General features: G+C 43.8%; 1 protein-coding gene across 1 annotated transcript in view; it reads right to left on the bottom strand.

Moving 5' to 3' along the window:
- The window catches only part of PNPLA2 (patatin like phospholipase domain containing 2), an 81,930-nt gene extending 63,614 nt beyond the window's left edge, over nt 1-18,316 (bottom strand). Inside the window, exon 1 of the mRNA XM_069223111.1 lies at nt 17,490-18,316. Within this exon, the coding sequence (XP_069079212.1) occupies nt 17,490-17,676 (187 nt within the window). The 5' untranslated portion in view covers nt 17,677-18,316. The remainder of the gene's footprint in view (nt 1-17,489) is intronic.
- Between the last annotated feature and the right edge of the window lie 3,370 nt (nt 18,317-21,686).

Below are 21,686 nucleotides of genomic sequence, written 5' to 3'. Positions count from 1 at the left end.
GATAGTAACTCAGAAGATTGTATGGACAAGGTGTCCAGAGGAGGACCCTGTCTGATTATAGAGTATAGGGTCAAAATGTCAACCTTAATTATGAGCAGAATGTCCACTTATGAGTAAAATGGCATTAGAGATCACAGAGCTAATACTATACCTACATTTTATTCAATTTGTAAATTTTATTACAAGCCCGGAGGTTCATATTATGCAGTATTTTCTTGCTTTATTTTTACAGCAGCCAAGCAAAAACTACATTTCCCAGACAAAAAAAACATAGATGAGAAATATAAGATGATATCACAAAAGAACAACCAATAGGACGTAGAGTATCACAGTAGTTATGTTGACTGCGAACAACAAGCCCTCTTTTCATGCTCCTCACAGTCAAGATAAGTACCTATTATTTCCCTTTTCACACATTTAATGCTTGAATATATATCTGTGCTTATTTTGATTTACCTTTATTGGGTTTGAAAGTTGTTTCTATTCAGATATCTTTCAATCGCATTGCGTTGCGTGCTCAGCTGTTTCCTTGGTTCACGGCGAGCCTCATAACGGTTGTCATTCTGCTGTTGAGGGATGCGCCGTAATCTATCTTCCTCCGTAGTCCTCTTCTCAAGGTTTTCTCCTTGCTCTGGTTGGAGTTTCTTCCAACGGGGAGCCCTTCAAGTTTGAACCCATCCAAGGCGTGGCTTCCCTGATTCCCTGCCCTTCCAGTCGGTCGGAGTTTTATCTAGATTTCCGCATCCTCCTCTTTTTGACTGCTCCCATTCAAACGCTAAAGGAATTTAACCCTTAAATTGCTGTTTTAAATCGTTTCTTGCAATTCAGACAGCTTTATATTGGGAAATACTATATTACTTCTTTTTCTTTTTAATATAAATTATTTTTCGTACTATCCACAATGTCGGAGGAAGAAGAGTCACAAATGTTTAAGGATAATTTAAAGTCTTTTAACAAAGACTCAGTCCTGCAAGCTGTCTCCGTTTATATGTTGGACATTTCAAAACATGTAGAAAACTATTTTGAAAATGATTTCTTCCAACAAATTGCCTTCCACTAAAGGCAAGAAATATGTGGGTCCTCTAAAGGTGTTTCTATTAAGATTGCTCCTCCCACCTGAGAGGTTTCAAAATCAGGCCCCCTACTTCTACCATTCATAGAATACTGTTAAGAAACACTGATGATGATGATGATGACGACGATGGGTGTATTGGATCACACAGATGATTTGGACAGATCTGGGGATCCCTTTGTATATGGGTCTCCAGAAAAAAGGCAGAACATTTCTCCTCTTGACGGTGGCTGTTGCTTACCCAATGTCTCAAGACTTGGTAGACCATTTAGGTGAACTCATGTTTGACCCCTCATTTATGATTCATCTCAAACCAACAGATCATGTGGCCAACTATGTTTCTTTTTATTTACGTAGTGCCACAGATAAGACTACTAGAAATACATTGAAATCTGAATGTCCAGTCCCTTTTTGCCTGAAAACATCACAACTACCTCGGTTATTGACCTGAATATGCTGATGTTTTTCACCAATTAGGTATAGACCCTAAAAAAGGAGTGGACAGTGGATGGTCAAATTGCCAGAACAGAATGTTGGTACTGGTGGGTCCTCTCCCCTGAATTTTGGATCTGGCAGAAGAGGCCAGAATGGAGGGCACCTTGATCGATCCAGTTACACTTTCCAATTGGGCCCAGCGAGTATTTTGTATTTTGGGCAACGCTAACGCGCACATTTCTCGAAGGAAGAAAAAGCCTCCTACTTAAAATTGACCCTAAACTTGGTTCTCTAGCTTCCAAAGAAGGTTCCTTGGCCAAAGGATTATTGTTCAGTGACTCCTTTATTAAGGAATTAGACAAATATGTGTCTACCTTTGCCACCATGGACAAAGCTCAACTTTCCCTAAAGAAGATTTTTTTATTCACTAGTTTTATCCAGGCCAGCATAGGTCGGAGTCGCTTTGCTAGCTGCTTCTCCATCAGTGGTCAGTACCCCAATAGAGGCTCCTTCAACCAGCAGAACCAAATTGACACTTATTCAGGATACAAGCCTTAGTCATATCTCCACCAGGCCACAGGATACCAGTCCAGAGGATCTAGAAATAAAGGAGAGCAATATCCCAGTAAGTGTTTTAAATTCTGGACTTCCTCCAATAGGAAGCAGATTGGCCTTTATTTGTAAATAAATTCATGGGTTTCTCTCACCACAGATCCCTGGGTAATTCATTCAATTCAAGGATACTTCAGGGTTTTACCAAACTCCAATCCAATCCAATTTCAACTCCCTCATCCCAGTCTTTTTTCCCCAGATCAACAAAAACTCATCCACGAGATCCAGTCTCTTCTCACCAAACAATCCATAGACAGTCCATTTTGACACTTCAGGTTCTCAGCACCATTTTTCTAGTTCAGAAAATGAACAAAAAGTGTTGCCTCGTCTTGAACCTCAAAAGTTCCAACTACTTTGTGGTTTGACTCCATTTAAAAATGGAGACTATTTTACATCAGAGAAATAGATTACTTCAAAATGATTGGTTGGTCATACTAGACCTTCAGGATGACTATCTTTGTGTGCCAATGTATCCTTCCCACATAAAATCTCTTCAATTTCAATGGGGGAATTATTTCTATTGTATAAAGTTCTTCTCTTCAGTCTATCTTCGGCTCCTTGGTGTTTCACAAAGATTCCGTGACCGGTTGCGGCCTTCCTCAGAGCTCAAGGAATGCGTCTGATTCTTTATCTAGATGACTTCCTCAGTATGGCCCAAGACAAGAACCTTCTTCTTTGTCATTTACATTTCTGTAAAAACGTTCTCCTTCCTTGGGTTCCTCATTGATGTCCATAAATCAACCCTAGTTCCGGGTCAGCAACTGGAATTTCTGGGATTCTTAATAGACACTACTCACTCTATCCTCCAACTTCCTCAACACGAAGTCACTCTAGTAAAAAAGGAAATGCATCATTCATTATCCCTTACTCACTTCTCCCTCAGGCCTTTAGCCCGTCTAGTAGGTCTTCTGGCTTCTTCAGTCCAAGTGATCTTTCCAGGCCCAATTCACTATCGGGCTATTCAACGATTACAAATACGATATCTTCACAAAGGTCTTGCCTTCTCAGACCCAGTTTCTCTAGACTCAGAATCAGGGAAGAGCTCCTTTGGTGGCTGACTTACTTAGATGCCTGGAACGATAGAATACAGTTTCTTTGCCGCCCCAGATTTTGTCTTAGAATCCGATGCAAGTCGGACTGGTTGGGGTGCAAGATGTGGTCAGTTCTCTACTGGAGACGTATGGTCTCAAAAGGAGTCCTTCTTGTACATAAACAGTTTAGAGATGCTTGCAGGTTCCTTTGCCATCCGATCCTTTACAAAAAAAAGTAAGCTGCACCATTCTTCTAAGAATGGACAATCTGACTGCAGTCAGATATTTCTAGTAACTCAGAGGCACCAGATCCAAAATCCTAGAAATTCTTGCCAAATATCTTTGGGAGTATTGCTTACAGAATTGAATGTGATAGCAGACTGGTATTCCAGACATCTTCAAGATTCAAGCAATTGGCAACTGCACCCTTCAGTGTTCAAATGTCTTCCTTCTATCTCCGGCAACATGTCAATAGATATCTTTGCCTCTCGTCTCAATTCTCATCTTCCTTTCTTTTTCAGTTGTAGACCAGACCCACAAGCTCTAGCTACAGACACTTTCCTTCCACATTGGCCACAGACTCTTGTTTATGCTTGTCCTCCATTTCTTCTCATCCCTTGAGTCACCACCCAAGCACGCAGAGAGCAATCCTCTCCAATTCTCAAAACTCCCTTTTGGAAAGCACAACCTAGTTATCCAACTCTTTTCGAGATGGCAATGGATCTTCCCATTTGGCTCCATCATTTTCCCCAATTTACTGCTCAAACCTCTGGGTTATCAACATATTATGATTCTTAAGAGTTGCTTTTTTCTGATTGCCTGGGAGATTTCGGGGCTTCCTAGAGAAACCCAGGAATTTTGGAAGAATCTATCAACTTCGTCTAACACACGCGGTCCCCTGGCATACAAGTCAGCCTGGGTCACCTGGTGCAGCTGGTGTATGGACTGGAATTCAGATCTCTTTTCAGCAGATGTAACATTGGTAGTGAATTCCCCCGCTTCGTTAGCTTCTCAAGGTAAAGCCTATCATACAATCAACACTTACAGATTGGCTATTTCAGCTGAACATTACAGAGTGAATGGCAGACCTATTGGAGAACACCTTTTGATTTGTCAACTTTTAAAGAGAGTAAGATTTGTTAAACCTCCAGTTCTTAAATACCATATATATCGTGGGATGTTAATTTGGTGTTAAAGTTATTCATTGCATGCCAGACAATGTTTCACTCTTGCTTAAACAACTTTCTGCTGAGTTGACTATGCTTTTATGTTTGATTTCATTAAACCATATTTCAGATGTTAAAGCATTAGATGTTTCTTCTTTCCATTTCTCTCCTCTTGGTTTTCCTTTCCAGGTTCGCAGATGTAGATAAAACTAATTTAGCTTCCATTCATTATTCGTTTTTCCTTTTCAACCTAAGTGTGTATTGGAAATTGTTTAAAATGTTCTGTTACTCGCACTGCAGATTTAAGATCCTCCTCTTCTAATCAGTTACTCATTTCTTTCCAGAAACCCCATAAATCTGTTACCTCTCCTACCTTAGCCCGTTGGGTTAAATGGATCATGTCTTTAGCAGGAATTAACATTGATTCTTTCATGGCCCAGTCAGTCAGAGGAGCAATGGCCTCACTGGCTTATTGGGCTGGGGATTCCTTATATGATATTCTCAAATCTGCAGATTTGTCTAATGTGAATGCTTTTAGAACATTTTATTGCAAACCAATTTTGCATGTTTCTGACTCGGTTATTGCTATGCTTTGACCGCGCATAATATGAGCCTCCGGTCTTGTAATAAAATTGAGATTTTCCTAGCCTTGTTGTCAGAAAGGCTAGATTTTTATTAAAGACACAAAGGCTAGTATTATCCCACCACTATTTTATAACCCCTCTATCCCCCCCTTCCGCTTTTCTTTTCTGCAGTACCAACACTCTCCTCCAGAGTTTGATCCTCCTAATCCATCTAAACTGCTTTCTTCCACACAAGATTCCATTTACCATGGACCTTTCCAGCTGGATCTCTTCAGAAATTCTTGCCTTCTTAACGACTGTTCCACAGACTTGTTCACCATGTTGATTACATTTTATTCTGTTCTGTTGTTCATTTATACACCTCTTTAATTCTCGCTTCAAGAAAAGAGGACTTGTTGTTCACAGTCAACATAATTATTGTGATACTCTATATCCTATTGGCTGTTCCGTTGTGATATCATCTTGAAGTTCTAACATTTAGTTTTTGCCTGGAAAACGTTGATCTTGCTTGGCTGCTGTAAAAATAATGCAAGGAAAGACTGCATAGTAATTGCCTCCGTCTCTCTTTAATAAAATCTAGCCTTTCTGACACCAATGCTAGGAAAATCTTATTTGTAAATAACGTATAACACCAACACTAGAAGTGTATCATTCTGCACCTTGTTGCCCAGCATTTTATTTGTACATCAATTCATTGCAATTTACGTACCCCCTGGTCAGTTCAAGTCCTCTAAAATAAACCCCCTTCTGCACACCCACTACTAGTCTGTCCTTTTCTAATCTCGAGAATCCATTCACATGAAGTCCTTCAGTTTATTGGCTTTTGCTTGCACACAGACAGAATGATAAGGCAGGCTGTTTAACTACTTGAAATGTTTGTTTCCATAGTGAAGACTTTGTTCCATACAAAAACACTTTCGTTGTACGTGCCCTACTGTAATGTACAATGGCATGCATTATTTATGTCACATGTTGTCAAAGGAGAAAAGATTATGGTTAGATTAGCAACATTCAATACACTGATTCACATCAATTTGACAATCATATTAATCCATGTTTGTGAAGAGTAATCCTGGCCAGGCCAAGAGCTAATCCGGAGTAAAATGAGAAACTCATTATCGTCTGGGGGAAAGGAGACCTATGATAGCACTGGCAGAGCTAATTTAAAGAGAAGGGAGGCCTAACTTGCAGATGAGAGAGCTATGTACTAGAGGTGATGGAGAAAGAGGAAGCAAAGACTTCCTGGTGTCTTGTTCAACCACAGGAAAGGAGGTAGTTAGCAAGCAGAAAGCTCTTAATGCAAGAATATACAGGTCAAAAGTAAAGTAAAATGAATTTCATTACATGCAGAACACAATTTAACGTGCTCGAAAGACGATTTATCACAGCAGTTCTACAATGGAGGCTTGCCTGGCCTACCCCCAGACTTGTCGGGCAAGTGGTGCACCCGGGGAGCATGTTAGGGGTGCCCGTTGGTCAGTTGCAGGTAGTGGGTGGGCAAGCTGAAAAATTAAGCAGCTAGGAGGAGTGAGGATCGGCCTCTTTGGCTGATTGCCAGGGACAGGTCATTAAGATTAGTGTCCTGAGGTAGGCATAGGTCAGGGAGAGGTAGGGAAAGAAGATATAAAAAGTGTGTACGTTTGCTAACATGCCTGGAGTCAGTCGAGTTGTTGAAGCTTTAAAGATGCCTCAGGGTGACGGAAGGGAAAATCTTTCAAAAGGGGATTTTACAGCAGGCTTGAGTTGCTAAGCTGCTTGACGTTTAACATTTTATTTAAAGCAAGATATGTGACTGGTAAAGAGAATAACACTGCGGATGCATTATCTCATTCACAGTGGCAGAGGTTCTGTGGTCCATCACCTGGAGCAGAATTAGAGAAGATCAGAATGCCGCTGGAGCATTGGCAGCTTGGGAGGTAAGACTACTTGATCTTACTGAGAAATCTGTAGCTACTGCTACCAAAAAGACTTACAGACTGGAGTGGCAAGAATTTTTCAATCTGCAGCCTGCAGGAGAGGGTAGGACGCACTTGGATTTCCCTGGAGACGCAAAGCCGCAGTCAGTTTCATAATGCGCCAGATCAATATGGTTTTTTCTGCTGTCACAAATTCGGGCAAGATGGCCGGTATATCTTTTTATGGTGTTTTGGGGGATGCGATCCAGTGGAAACTGAAGTAAGTACATTTTGGCAGGGTGGGACAGAGAAAGTAGTGATCTCTGTGACCGAAGCAGACCCATTTTATGTAAGTTGTTGGCAGACATAGTTAGGTTGCCTTGTATTTTGCTGCTCATCACAGGAGGTGACATAGTTTGCATTAAGCATTATATGGTTAATCGGGCGGAAAAAAGGAACAAACCACAGACGCTCGTTGTAAGGGATAAAAGGACGCTTTAATAGAACAGGTCTGGTATAAAACAATAACCTTGGCTTTTGCCTCACAAAACTACAAACCTCACTATACAATATTTCTCTCCTAACCCCTCCCCCACCCTCTAAACTTTCCACTCCTCAAATCGCCCCTTGAACAATCCCTTCCCCATCTGTCCTGCTGCCCACCTTCTGCAGTTACCTTGCCTTTCCTCCCTTGTGCCCCTCGCTAAAACCTCCCTGCCCTCAAATCTTTGGCATCATCCCCTTCCCCCCCAAAGCCTTTTTGTGTAAATCCCCCGCCCCACCAGACCCGCCTACCAGCGGCATGAACTAAACTAACCAAAATACTCAAATAACAATAAATAACACTACACATCATGAAAACCTGTCCTATTATAGCCTAATTAAGCCACACCAAACAAAACTTTCTTACCCAAAGAAATAAAAACCACCCTTTCCTACAAAAGAGATTTAAACTCAAACAAATTCAAAACTACTAATTAAAGGGAGGGCGGATGGGCCCAAAAAACAGTACCACCTCCTGGGTGTGTACAACGGCCAAAAGAGGCCGCCCACATCCAGCCCACCCCTTATATACCCACCCCAAAGGACCCATCCCATCCTGTCAAATCACCCGATGGTGCCCCGATCTCCCCATGGCCCACTCCACCCGCCCGATAAGCCCGGGGGGAGACCGGGTTAAACCTCGGCTCCCCCCAAGCCCCCATAGAGAGTTCAGGACGTGCTCATGTCAAACATGTCTAATAAGGATTGTTGCCCAGTTTATAGGTGGTTGTTTTTTTTAATGTATTTTGGGTGGCTTATCACAGGAAGTTTTGCTACACGAGGATGGGTCCAGGTTCTGCGCTTATCAAGCATTATGGGTTGTGCGGTATATTTTGGAAGATTTGGGATTCCATTCAGCAGATTATGGGACACATTCATTTCTGACAAGGGCAGCAACGGAGGCCACACATCTGGGTCTGTCTGGTGAGTTAGTTATAAGGCTGGATAGGAAGAGGTCAAACACCTACCGCCGTTATGTGCATTTTTTTAAACTTTTGCTAGATTGTTGTTATTGCTTAGAGTAATTTTGGTTTCTTCACTATAGGCTGTGTCGCTAGGCTGCAGTAACACTTCCGCAGTTTGGATCATGGGAAATTCCTTTGTCCGGTGGGCGGCAAAGCAAGTAGAAAAATTATTTTTGGCACACGGCTGAGGCTTGATGGTGCAAGGATTGTAGTTTCTTGGTGGGGAAAGAGCAGCATGCTGTGTGGTGAGATGTTGTTTTTTTTTACAAAAAGGATGAAAGGTTGGGAATGTCATGACCTATTGGTTCTACATCTACGAGAGAATGATTTAATTCCCTTATCTGGAACGGGTTTAATAAAGGTTATGAAAATGGATCTGCGACAAATAACAGAATGTTGGTCAGGGACGCAAATTACTTGGACTGTGTTGGTTGAGTGGAGAGTTTAGAAGGATGTGCTAAAGCCAGCTGCTGTTGAGAAACAGAGACGGAAAGCTAACAGGAAAATGAGAGATTTTTGCAGTATGATGTTGGTTTCAGTATTAAAGCATGAAGAGATTCTTCAGGAGGATCAGTTCTTAGTTTTGGCAGGATGGGGTTCACTTGTCAGTTTTTTGGCAATTAATATTATTTCTTGGAGCTTTGGTTGATCATTGTGGAGTTGGTGGGAAAAAGACTGTGGGGCTGAGGGGTTTTATAGTTTTCAACAAGTTATGAGGAGGATCCAGTTTTTTGTGGGTGGGACAGGAAAACACCTGTGGGTTTTCCTGGGTGGCATGGCACCAGAGGAATTGTTGGATGGGGGCTCACAAGAAGGGGGGGGACACAATCGGGGAGGTTGGGGATATGGTCGAGGAAGGAAGGGATGGATTGGCAGAAGGTTGCAGGGGAGTGTGTTGGTAATGTCAGTGGGACAGGAGTTGTAGGACAGGTTGTGGTGTGGAGGGAGAAATTATTGAAGGGAGCAAAAAGAGATTTTAGAAAGGTAAGCTGGTTTGGAAATGTATATGGTATTAGTGAGGTAGGGTTAGTTTTGTAACACAGTCTTGCCTAGGCAGGTTATTTTTCGATAAGTTCCAAACATGTTCTATTAAAGTGGCCTTTTACCTGAAACTGAGTAACATGCCTTCTTTGCACGCCATCTTGACCGAAGTTTACTTCATAAAGGTTTCTGGGATAGGGAGGGGGTGGAAGTGCATCCAATAGGACAAGCAGAATGGTTGTGATTATATAAGAATGCTTAGAATTTCTGGACAGGCCGAGGAGGGGTGCCCACCTCAGAGTAATGTCCTTCCACTGTACCAGTGACAGGGAATCACTCTACAGGCATATGAAAGACATGCAGACAAGCCTGAAGGGGAAGTTCAGTGGGTGAACTTAATGCATAGATATTAAGTTCAACGAGGAGGAGAGGTTATGGTCGACTCACAATACCCAAATCCTAAAATAAACAGACATTTCATTTTGATCTCAAACTTGCCGAATAAAAGGCACTGCAAGGCTGCCTCAATATCTAGTGTTTTATTTTCTAGTGGAAGCCATTTATAAATAAATGTAACACATACAGACAGGCCCATGGAAGGTGTTTGGCTCATGCAAGGAGTGATCCATGCACCTTAACTGCAGAGTATAGAGAAATGGGGGGCGGCGGAGAATGGGTTAGGGTGGCCATTACATTACTAGACACACCTCGATCACTAAAGGCTTGATTGAATAGCTTGATTTTATATTTTATTCTGAAGAACAATTTAATTAGCTGTTCTCTGAATGACCAGTGGAGCTCTTATTTGGGCCTGTGACATGTACTTAAGGGCCCTGCCCAAGTGCTTGATGTTCTGTTGCTGAACTTATTGCAGTGATAAGACAGAGATTCCTAGCTGGCACGTAATGTACAAAGCTCGGGCAGCTTCTGCAGGTATGCTGGGCTTTGTGCGCGCTGCCAAGCATTTCCAATGCAATCCTGACTGTACCGGAAGTGAGAGGTGCTTCCAAGAGTTGCTTTATGCATTCATACCTTCACTCACACCAAAAGAAATATGTGTGCCTGATGTGACCTGTGCTGCGGCCAGATGTGTTTTTTTTTTTAACCTCAAAGAAATGCTTTAATCAAAAATAAAAAATTAAAAATTAAAACCAAAAACAAAAAAACAAAAAAAACAGATGATGGACTAAGAACTGAACAATGTCAAACATTCATCCCCAGTCACAGATCTGGGCCTAAATGCATTGTGTTTTTGCTCGCACGCCATTCCAGTCTGGATACCAGCCATATGCAAATCATTCTTGACCCAGCTCCCCCTAGGGACAGCCCAGCCCGTACTACCAGGCCAGGTCCTCCCAGACCGGAAACCACCATCCTGGGACCGGTTTTAATGTATCACCCTTTATCATCCAGGCTATCTTAAATCGGGTGGCATGGTGAGCACGGGACCCACTCTGGGCATACCCTTTGCACTTGAAACAAATACAAAAAGAACAGATGATGGATGGATGGAATGCTGAAAAATGTCAAATATTCAGCCTCAGTCACAGATCTGGGCCTAAATCTATTGCTTTTTTGCTCGCCACCCAACTGTGGTGGCATAGTGTGCAAGAAAAAAAAACAAAGGATTGGGATGCGGCCCGAGCAATTGCCAGTGGCTGAGAATAATTCAAGCATCCTATCCATCACCTTGTTGTCTTTACATTTATCGAAAATGTTACACCTACAAAACTTAGTAGCTTTGGAGGAAATCTTTTATGTAAAGTAATTAATTCAAAATGTAATACAGTGTTCCTCACCAGTCCTCTGGCCCTTGATAAATTACTATTTTAATGTATGGGACAAGCGCTTGTCGCAGCTAGTATACATTTGCTCTTCATTTTCTCCGATGGTTTCATTAAATAGCTTTTCCCCCCTTATTTTAGCTTGTGTTTTTTAATGTAAAAGAATTGCCATTTCCTGTATGACAAAAAGATGAATTTAAATGATTTGCTGCGCAATCGCTTACATTGACTGTTTTCGCCAATTACAGAATATTCAGTCACTCATACAGATACTACAGTGGGAGCACAAATTTCCTCATACACACTGGTGGATCCGCGTGCACACCCTCACACAAGACCCAGGTACAGAACAGGCAGAACAGAGGAAAAGGAGGCAGGGAAACATGGAAAATGGTAAAAAAAAAAAAAAAAAAAAAAGGTAGAAAGCATGGATGAAAAAAAAAGAAACTGCAAGAGTAAGAAAATAGAGTGTAATGTGGCCAATGAAAGAGGCATGAGGTGGAAAGGCGTATTTCAAGTAGCCACCCCACACTCTGCACAGGCAGCAGCAATGCAGGTTTCCTCCCGCAAGGCACAGCACGGGCACAGTTAGGTAATCTTCTTAAGCGTACACAGCAGCTGCACAACAAAGAGCACACAGCTTGCTTCTCTGGCTCTGCACAAAAACTAGGCTGCGAGGGCAAAAATGGGAAGCAACTCCCCACACACATTGAGACACAAATGAGACAGGAAGGCAGAGGAAACCAGTTGGTCACGCCACCCCTAGTCTGGATTTACCCGAAACCCGCTCTCTGCCTGCCTCGTGAAAGTGTTCAGCTTTGCAGGGTAATGGGAGAATGGCAACTGTGGTACGTTAGAGATGCTTAGAAAGACAGTGTTTTATTTCTAAGTAAAACGCCTCACATTTTTGTCGTAACACACTTTCCACAGTTTTATACGTGTGTTACTATATTTTTGCAAACAATATAATCCGGATATCAATAAATATGTTTTATAATTTTAAGGAATAATAATAATTTTTTTTTAAAACTAGATTTTATTATACTTTTTGACAAGACGGTTGCTGTCTCACTTAACTGAATGTTTTAAAAAATCTCTATTTTAAGAAGTACAGTTAATTATGTACTAGAGCAGCCAATCGCAGAAGGGCAACACCAGTCTGCACTGAAGAGGATCAGTACACCATGTTTGCACTCATTCTTCTCTGAATGTAGTGGCAATATTTAAAGCATTTTGTATTCACATTCCCCCAGTCTTCCTCATCTAACACCACAGTAGTTGTTTGTAGTGGTGCATATGCACCACAAATGTCATGACGCATCCATAGCTCACGAGTTTGTTTACTGATACCTGCGCTGGCAAGTATGGAGATTGCACCGGGTCCCAGTTCTGGCAGATACCTCTGGGCCTGGTGTGGGATCCGGCTGACACAGGGAAATATTTTTGAGTTTGTCCTGTGTCATTTTCCAACACCAGGATATTATACTAGGGGGCTTTCTTATTTTCACTTCCAGTTGGGCCCCAAATACAAAAATGCCTAATTTAAAAGGTTATGAGCCCTTCTTTTGTTCAAGTATCATCTTGGCTGGCAGTTAGGTAGAGTCTAACACCTGGATGCCCATGATACTAAACAAAGGCACACGGCTTATCACTTCACAAGTACTGTAGAAACTATGATTCAGCGGCTTACTTTGTTCAACCCTCTATGTAAAAGGTGTGCATGCACCCTCAGAATGAAAGGCGAACCCCTGTGTGATCTGGGTTCTTCATATTTTCGACTAATTCTTCCCATGCATGGGCCTTCTCCAGCTTCCCAACATGCCTCACGCAACAACAGGGTCCCCCTCACAGCTCGCTCACTTCTCCAATTCCTTGCGCCACGCCAAGTGGCACAGGCTCGTCGGGTCTTTCCAGTGATGGATGAGTTCACGTTTGGCCAATATCAATGCTAAGTCCTGGATTATGCTGGTCACTCTCGTTTTAGAAGTGTGTACAAACCAGTCAAGTAGACAAAAAAACGGGTGTAGTGGGGACATCTATGATGATCAGTTCCGCTAGGGTCCGTGTAACCCCCTGTCAGTATGTGCTTGAGTGAGGGCAAGCCTGAGTCATATGGGAGAAGTTAGCATCCACTTCCCCGCACCTGGAGCAGGAGGCATCAGCCACCCCGAAGTATTTGTTAATTTTATCCAGGGCAACGTAGACCCTGTGTAATATGTAGAAGCCTATCAGTTTAAAGCTTGCATACCTGGAGATCTTGGGGATTTAAGTATAGCCTCTAAAGCCTTTTCTGTGATGCGAATTCCCAAAACCTCCTTCCAGTGTGACCCCAGGGTATCTAGTGGGTACAATGTCTGTTTGTAGTGATCTACATAGGCATGCGATAGTCTTATAAGTGCCGGCTGATAGCGCTACATATTGACAGCAGAACTGTGCCTGTAGTTCAGCGCCTCCCAATTTTTAATGGCGGTGGAGGGCCGCCATTGCCAATCCATGAAGCAGAAAATGACCCTGGGAAAGGTTGAAGTCTGCTTGAAAGTCATCAAAAGGATAAAGGACTGCTCCACCCTGTTGACCCCAGCAATCATCCACTCGCGGAGGCCGCCCCAGTCACCCCATATGGTAGCAATGTCATCATGTTAAGTGGAAAGTCCAGGGAGTAAGGAATCGGAGTATGTGTTTTTCGCAAACTGCGGGCCCAACGCTTCAGAATGACCAGAAACTCACTCGGTCCAGTCCCTGGAGCTTAGAATGAAAGATTTACCTGTGTGTATGAGTGACCACACAAATAATGATATAAATGGAACTCACAAATTTATTTTTATTTAATTATTTTAAAAAGTGTTACTCATCCCAGTGAAGGGTGTCAGAATAATTTACATCACCCACAGAGACACAATAAATCATATAAGTTTGTAAACACATATATAGGGAATGTTACATAAGATAATGAGGGTTATAGGGTGTAGGACTCCTATCTTTCTCTTAATTGTTGACCTATGTTAAGAGTGAATGGTCAGGAGAAACACAAGGTCAGGATATAAAATGTAACTCAGTGATTGGGTGTGTCAGTACTAACAAGACTTTAAATCCCATATGACCCCTCCCTCACAAGCTTAGAATAACAACGATTGAGAAAAAAACAAAAAGGATCTAAACCAGTGTTTCCAAAACCCTTTAGAACCACAACACACTTTATTACGACAAACTTTTGTGACCCATCTAGCTTAATGGGCATGAGGCAGGCAATTTTTTTATGTGACTAAAGCATAGTGTGGTAACGATCTCTCATTTACTGACAGCAAATTTTCCACTGAAATGGTGACAATTTGCACTGACAGTTTTATAGATAAAACTATATTGCACTCAAATGATAATATGTGGGAATTGGGCTTCACTGAATGTTTACCCTTTGTGCATCATCAATTAAAGTGGCTTGATTTGTTGTATTCCTACTAAAGTCTTTGTTTCCATCACACAGAATTACAAAAAAATGTGCTTCATTTTGCTCTCCTAACTGCTGAATGTGTATAGTTTATTTATAGGTAATTACATTTTGTTGTATGTTAGTAACAAAAGAAAATCCTCGAGTTTTCCTATCACACAGTGTACCCCAGCAGGATTGTCACATAACTCACTTTACTTTCTCTGTCTGAAAAGTGAGAGTGGTTCCTAAACACCAGTACCGTTGTTGAAAATATAAACAGCGGACAACACAGCCCGACATCTGACCTCCTTGTTTAAAGCACAGCAACTATGGCATATAAATACCTAATTTAAAGACATCTTTATATCTTGCCTGGACTTTGGTGGCCCACCACAAATCAGCTCTAGACCCACAAGTGGGCTGCGACCCATACTTTGGGAAACACTGATCTAAACCCTTGACTAAGTTTTCAGGATGCTCCTTGATGCAGGTAAACAGATTACTGTTCTACATTAGAATGATTGTCATTTATGGACTGCAAGTAACAATATACTCTCAGTGGTAAAAGCAGTGGGCCACTTAACATATTTATAGTTTATGTAGATAGGTATCTGCATGTTACATGATGTGCTTTGCAGCCAAAACAGTGGCCGGACAAAACACGGAACTCTCCCGGAACTGCATTACGCACATAAATTATTTTACAGCTATTATAATCCCCTCGAAATCACTGTCTGCCAGGCCTAAAAAATACCTGCAACAGCAGTTTGGTAAAAACACAACGCAAGTGAAGGACTCACACAGTGGGTCACAATGAGCGTCTGCAGAGAGAGTGACTGACAGCAGACTGAACGTAAAGTGACAGTACCCGACACGTCGTACAACGTTGGCACTAATCCTTACAGGCTTCCATAATATAGGGCCCACCTATTTAACAAGCGATTGGTCCTAAGCCTTCATGAACGACCCCAACAAGGGAGAATCCAGAACGACTACAGTGCTTACTTCCGCGAAGGACGAGCGAGTGTGGAAAGCAGACCCTTGCCAGAGTAGAACAAGTCCCACTTTGGACGGCATGCTGCATGGGAGGTACACCGGGCTATCTGGCAAGTCTCGATGCTCATCATTAAAGACGAACCACAACGTCTATGCCACAAATCCATTAATTTATATCAGCTAGAAGCAAGTGGCATCTTCCTAGGACTACACCTGTCAAGTCAGCAAACGGTTTGGTACGTGCAGATGGAACTGTACTGGTTACACCCTCCACCCCCTCCCCGTGTCCCCTAGACCAAAAGACCTGGCACTCGGATAGCACCATGGCAGACTAGCAGGACAAAGATACCGCTTTCTCCTGCTCCCCTACTGTGTTAGCACGAGTTTTGTGACGCTAGCAAGATCTCAAAATCATCACCAGTCACAAAACGGTGTCACCTTTCACACTGCTCTATTACAAGCCACCTGTCAGTATCGCATGTTTCATTATATTGTCACACTCTTGCACATCAGCAGCCGACTGTGAAGGCTCAGCTCCCAGCAGTCTGGGGTAGGAGGGGAGCACGATCCCAGCTATATTGTCATTCAACCCCTTGCCATTATGTCTCTCTGAAAGAGCCACGACTCTGCTCTGAAAGGTACCCTAATGTTGGCTACAAAGTACTGGGGCTAAGAACCAGGGCGAACTGAAGTGCCATAGATGCCAAGGAACTACCTGGCATCTTTGCATACACCTATGCGACAACCCGCCACGCACCTACAACGCAGGTCATCCAGCCCTACACCTCCAAATACCCCAACACACCAGCACCCCTCCTCATCCCTTCCTGGGCACCCCATAAACATACTAAGAACAGATAGCTGGCTGATGTTCTGCGGCGCTCGCTACTGCTGAATCCCAAGGTTGGCTACTCTTGATTCCACGCCATGCCCCCTTTCACCACCTTTCACACTTCGTGTCTCCTTAACTCGTGCGGGTTCTTTTTTCATACCAGCTTCCCCCCTTTGTCACAGTTTTTCTATTCTCTAACTCATTATTTCTCATTTTGCTTCTTTCATTCTATTACAATAAGTCAAAGTCTGGTGACAATAAGTCAGTCTGGTGACCAAAAAAAACAAGTCCCTGTCCCACATCCTTCAAACACCAGCAGCACAAATGAGGCTCAACCGTGCATTTCAAGATCACTGGGGTGACTGGAAACAAATGAACAGTTCTGGACCTCGTGCTGTTATGTATAACAGGTTCAGCGACTCTGTCTTTTTAGTCAATATCACCCAGAAGCTGAGAACGGATTGACCATACTTTGTTGTATTGAGGGGCCACGCAGAATGAAATCCCCTGTAAGGTAAAAAGCCATTCACGACTGAAGGTGCCCCCACAGGACGCTGGCACTTGGCAGCTCTGATTGGGTCATTCGCGCACACACGACATAAAGGCTAATGTAGGGTTCGGGGAGCGCGTCTAGATCCTTACAGTATAATTAAATGAAGTAATAGTTACACTTGTTATTGGCAGTGCTTAAAAATGGCAGAAGCGCTTTAGGCAGCACTGTATGCAAAAGAGTCGTTATCATTGTGGAAGGTAGACTTTGTGGAATACACCGAGAGCCATTAAGTACCACTAGACTAGATAACAGACATGCATAAAAATGACAATAGTGTGGTATGAAGCACTGTGTGAACTGTCACCATTACAGAACTCAGGGCTCATAGAGTAGACAGAGAACCATTAAGTGCTATTAACCTGACAATAGCAGCAGTTGTCATTTACAACCCTTAGAACTGGCTGAAGTGCATTATGAAATTCTATATGACAGGTCTTTGTTACTTTATAGAAGGTAACGTTCGTGTGGTGCACGTATCATCAGACTGGACAATCGTCACACGTTATATGCTCCCCTAGAAAAGTGCGCCTAGAAACTGCTTTCATGCGCCATGTACCATAATACAAAGTCACGATAGAAAGTTAAAAGACATGACGAGAAAAGTATGGCTTACCCAGGCAGGCTCCGCTGACTAGGGCGGTGGCGGTCAGTGCCCCGGCTGATGCCCCGTAAATGTTCTTAGCATTGCCCACCAGGAAGGGGGCATGTTCCTTCAGACAGCTGGCTACCCCTATGTGGTAAATGCCCAGGAAGCCGCAGCCGGCGAAAGAAATGTTCCAGGAGGAGTCAAGCGGGAACATATCTCCCCACAATCACAAACAGGAGAAGAATCGCGGAGTGCGTGGTACACAGACACCCCTCGGTGACCCCGGACTTAGAGGACCCTGTCGGCGTGTCCGAAAACAATTAATTATCGGGAAAGCAGGAAGCTAATGTCAGCAGGATCAGGGAAGGGCTGGAGTGCGCTGAGCACGGGGTAGACCACCCTTCTAGACTCGGCACCTGCAGGCTTGACTATGAATAAGCGAGTGAAATCGACCAGCCTCTCAAATGAAAGAGATCAGGTGGTCCCGGGGAAAATGCTAAGCTCCTTTTAAGAAAATGGTGGGTTTCTCGGTTCTGGGTTTCCTTTTTGACTTCAAGTGTTGAGGCAGTCTCTCAGATGTCACTTGAGCACAGCTTCCCTGCTCCTCTCCGGCACACTCCGATCCTCCCGCCCCTGCTCGATACTTACGGATCAGGGAGTTTTATTGCTGGGAGAGATATTGAAATTCCTGCGGCACCCTGCCCTTTCCTTCCTCTTCCTCCCCCTCCGCACCCTCTGCCGGCCTGGGGGTGCGCTTCAGGGGCGCTCTCCTGTGCCCGATCGGTCGTTCCGTGCGGTGCAGGGGACCCCTCTATCCACGGCTCCCTCCGACCCTCTACCCCAATCCTTTCTCTGGGGCTGAAGGGGGAGACTGAGAGCTGATAAGCTCTTCCGCAGACCAATGACAGCGCTGCTTTGGACTACACCTCCAAACTGCGTCAGAGGGCGGAGCCGGCCAGGGCTGCAGGGAGTGCAGCTTGACAACATCCTGCCGGGGAGAGCTGCGGCAGGCTGTGTGTCCTGTGCACGAGGAGGGGGCAGCGCGTCCAGCCCAGCCTGCCCTGACTCCTGACCCAGTTCCCGACAATAGAATACTAGTAAATGCAGAACCTCGCCGGCCCCATTCTTCCTGTGTTGTGGTGCGGCAGTAATTAGAAATAGATAGCCAGCTACCACCGGGATGCAAAGCTATCACAGTATAGATCAGTCAGTGCAGCATTGCAGCTAGAAACCACTTGAACCCACACACATGCAAAATGCAGTTGACAGCGAAGCGAGGACATAAGTAACTGGGGCAGGAAAAGAGGAAGCTCCCCTCTGAGGGAAGAAAGCCTAATTTGTTAAGCAATGAAGAGAGCCAATATCATATTTAACAGGTCAGTCCGTCTGCTGCAGAGTTGTGTGCATCTGCAAGCGGGCGTCTTTGGATTATGTTTTTATTGTTAATAATTAGGACCTGTCTTGAGCACGATGTGCCAGTAAAATGGCTTTGCAGCGCCCTAATGATTTCCTCTACAGATGTGTCAGATTCCGTTTTTCATATTTCTGTGTAAAAAAGAAAAGTGCCCTATAGGTGGGTAACCCCAACATCTATTAATTGCAGTACTTCCTTACCCTTTGGAGTTTCTGACTTATAATGTAGTAGAAAATAAACAAAGATGCATTACGCTGATTTTATTGTCTTCGCCCATAAGAGGTCATGTATACTCCACTCAAGCACAGTATCCAATGCAGACTTTCCTACATAGTAAAGGAAAGTCCTGATTTTATTAAAGACACACAGGTCAATACCATGTTTTCTCAACTTGCTACTTTAATTTTAGCAGCCACAGATCTAAAAAAAAGACATTTCCAAGCAAACCCTGGGCCAGACAAACAAAGGTTGAGGAGAAGAGACACCACCAATCAATCGCAAGCTTAGTCCATACATAGCAGTCAACTCTTTTCTTGATGCGAAGACAAATTAAACTCTATGAATGAAACAGAAGAATATAATCAAACGAAGCCCAATAGATACAGTAGAGCAACTCCACAAACAACCAGTCAGGAAAATCCTTAATGAGCAGGCGCTTGAGTTTCATACAAGGCCTGTTAAAAAGAAACCTTGGAAAGAATCAGGAGTTGTAGCAATTAAAGCTGAAAGAATCAAAAACATCCATAGTACAGAACATTTCATGGGAGATAAAAAAAAAAATCTAAAAATATACAGACAGTGGGGAAGATAATAGCAATTGCTGTGTCTAATAAAATCAGAACTTTCTTTCACTGGCCTAACTAGGAAAATCTGTAATTTTTGCAAGACCAGAGGCTTATATTATGCTTGTTTAAAGCTCATGCACTACTATACCTTAGAACCAGTTGTGGCAGGCTATACCGACCATTAAAGGCCAGCTCCAGCATTAAAGGCCCAAGCCAATGACGAGGGCCTTTAACAAGGGAGCAGGACTTTAATTGCCGGTATAGCCCAGCTACAAAGGGCTATAAGACTATTAGAACGTTATGCCACTAGAGGGCAGAATGGTCTACTAAATAAAACAAAGTCCTCATAGAGCCCGAGGGGATTAAGATCCCCTCGGGCTCTGTGAGGCCTTTGTTCAAGCCGTTGCTGTGAACAAAGAACATTGGAATGTTGACTGAAGGAAGGTAGCCTCTTTCTAGCCTTGTTAACCCCACTTTTGGCCTGTTTGTGAGTATATGTCAGAGTGTTTTCACTGTCTCACTGGGATCCTGCTAGCCAGAGCCCAGTGCTCATAGTGAAAACCCTTTGTTGTCAGTGTGTTTGATATGTGTCACTGGGATCCTGCTAGCCAGGACCCCAGTGCTCATAAGTTTGTGGCCTATATGTGTTCCCTGTGTGGTGCCTAACTGTATCACTGAGGCTCTGCTAACCAGAACATCAGTGTTTATGCTCTCTCTGCTTTTAAAATTGTCACTGTAGGCTAGTGACTAATTTTACCAATTCTGATTGGCACACTGGAACACCCTTATAATTCCCGTGTATATGGTACCTAGGTACCCAGGGTATTGGGGCTCCAGGAGATCCCTATGGTCTGCAGCATTTCTTTTGCCACCCATAAGGAGCTCAGACAATTATTACACAGGACTGCCACTGCAGCCTGAGTGAAATAACCTCCATGTTATTTCACAGCCATTTTTCACTGCACATAAGTAACTTATAAGTAACCTATATGTCTAACCCTCACCCGGTGAAGGTTAGGTGCAAAGTTACTTAGTGTGTGGGCACCATGGCACTAGCCAAGGTGCCCCCACATTGTTCAGGGAAAATTCCCGGACTTTGTGAGTGCGGGGACGCCATTACACATGTGCACTACATATAGGTCACTACTTATATGTAGCGTCACCATGGTAACTCCGAACTTGGCCATGTAACATGTCTAGGATCATGGAATTGTCACCCCAATACCATCTTGGTATTGGGGTGACAATTCCATGCATCCCCGGGTCTCTAGCACAGAACCCGGGTACTGCCAAACTGCCTTTCCGGGGTCTCCACTGCAGCTACTGCTTCTGCCAACCCCTCAGACAGGTTTCGGCCCCCCTGGGGCCTGGGCAGCCTGGTCCCAGGAAGGCAGAACAAAGGATTTCCTCTGAGAGAGGGTGTTACACCCTCTCCCTTTGGAAATAGGTGTGAAGGGCTGGGGAGGAGTAGCCTCCCTGAGCCTCTAGAAATGCTTTGATGGGCACAGATGGTGCCCTCTCTGCATAAGCCAGTCTACACCGGTTCAGGGATCCCCAGCCCTGCTCTGGCGCGAAACTGCACAAAGGAAATGGGAGTGACCACTTCCCTGACCAGCACCTCCCAGGGGAGGTGCCCAGAGCTCCTCCAGTGTGTCCCAGACCTCTGCCATCTTGAATACAGAGGTGTTGGGGCACAATGGACAGCTCTGAGTGGCCAGTGCCAGCATGTGACGTCAGAGACCCCCTCTGATAGGTGCTTACCTTTCTCAGTAGCCAATCCTGCTTTTTGAGCTATTTAGGGTCTCTCCTCTGGGCTATTCCTCAGATAACGAATGCAATAGCTCACCAGAGTTCCTCTGCACTTCCCTCTTCGACTTCTGCCAAGGATCGATCGCTGACTGCTCCAGGACACCTTCAAAACCGCAACAAAGTAGCAAGATGACTACCAGCAACATTGTAGCGCCTCATCCTGCCAGCTTTCTCAACTGTTTCCTGGTGGTGCATGCTCTGAGGGCTGTCTGCCTT

The sequence above is a fragment of the Pleurodeles waltl genome, chromosome 3_1, assembly GCF_031143425.1.
Source record: "Pleurodeles waltl isolate 20211129_DDA chromosome 3_1, aPleWal1.hap1.20221129, whole genome shotgun sequence".
Lineage (NCBI taxonomy): Eukaryota > Metazoa > Chordata > Amphibia > Caudata > Salamandridae > Pleurodeles > Pleurodeles waltl.
The sequence above is the reverse complement of the archived record's forward strand: the minus strand, read 5'-3'. Positions and strand labels throughout refer to the sequence as shown.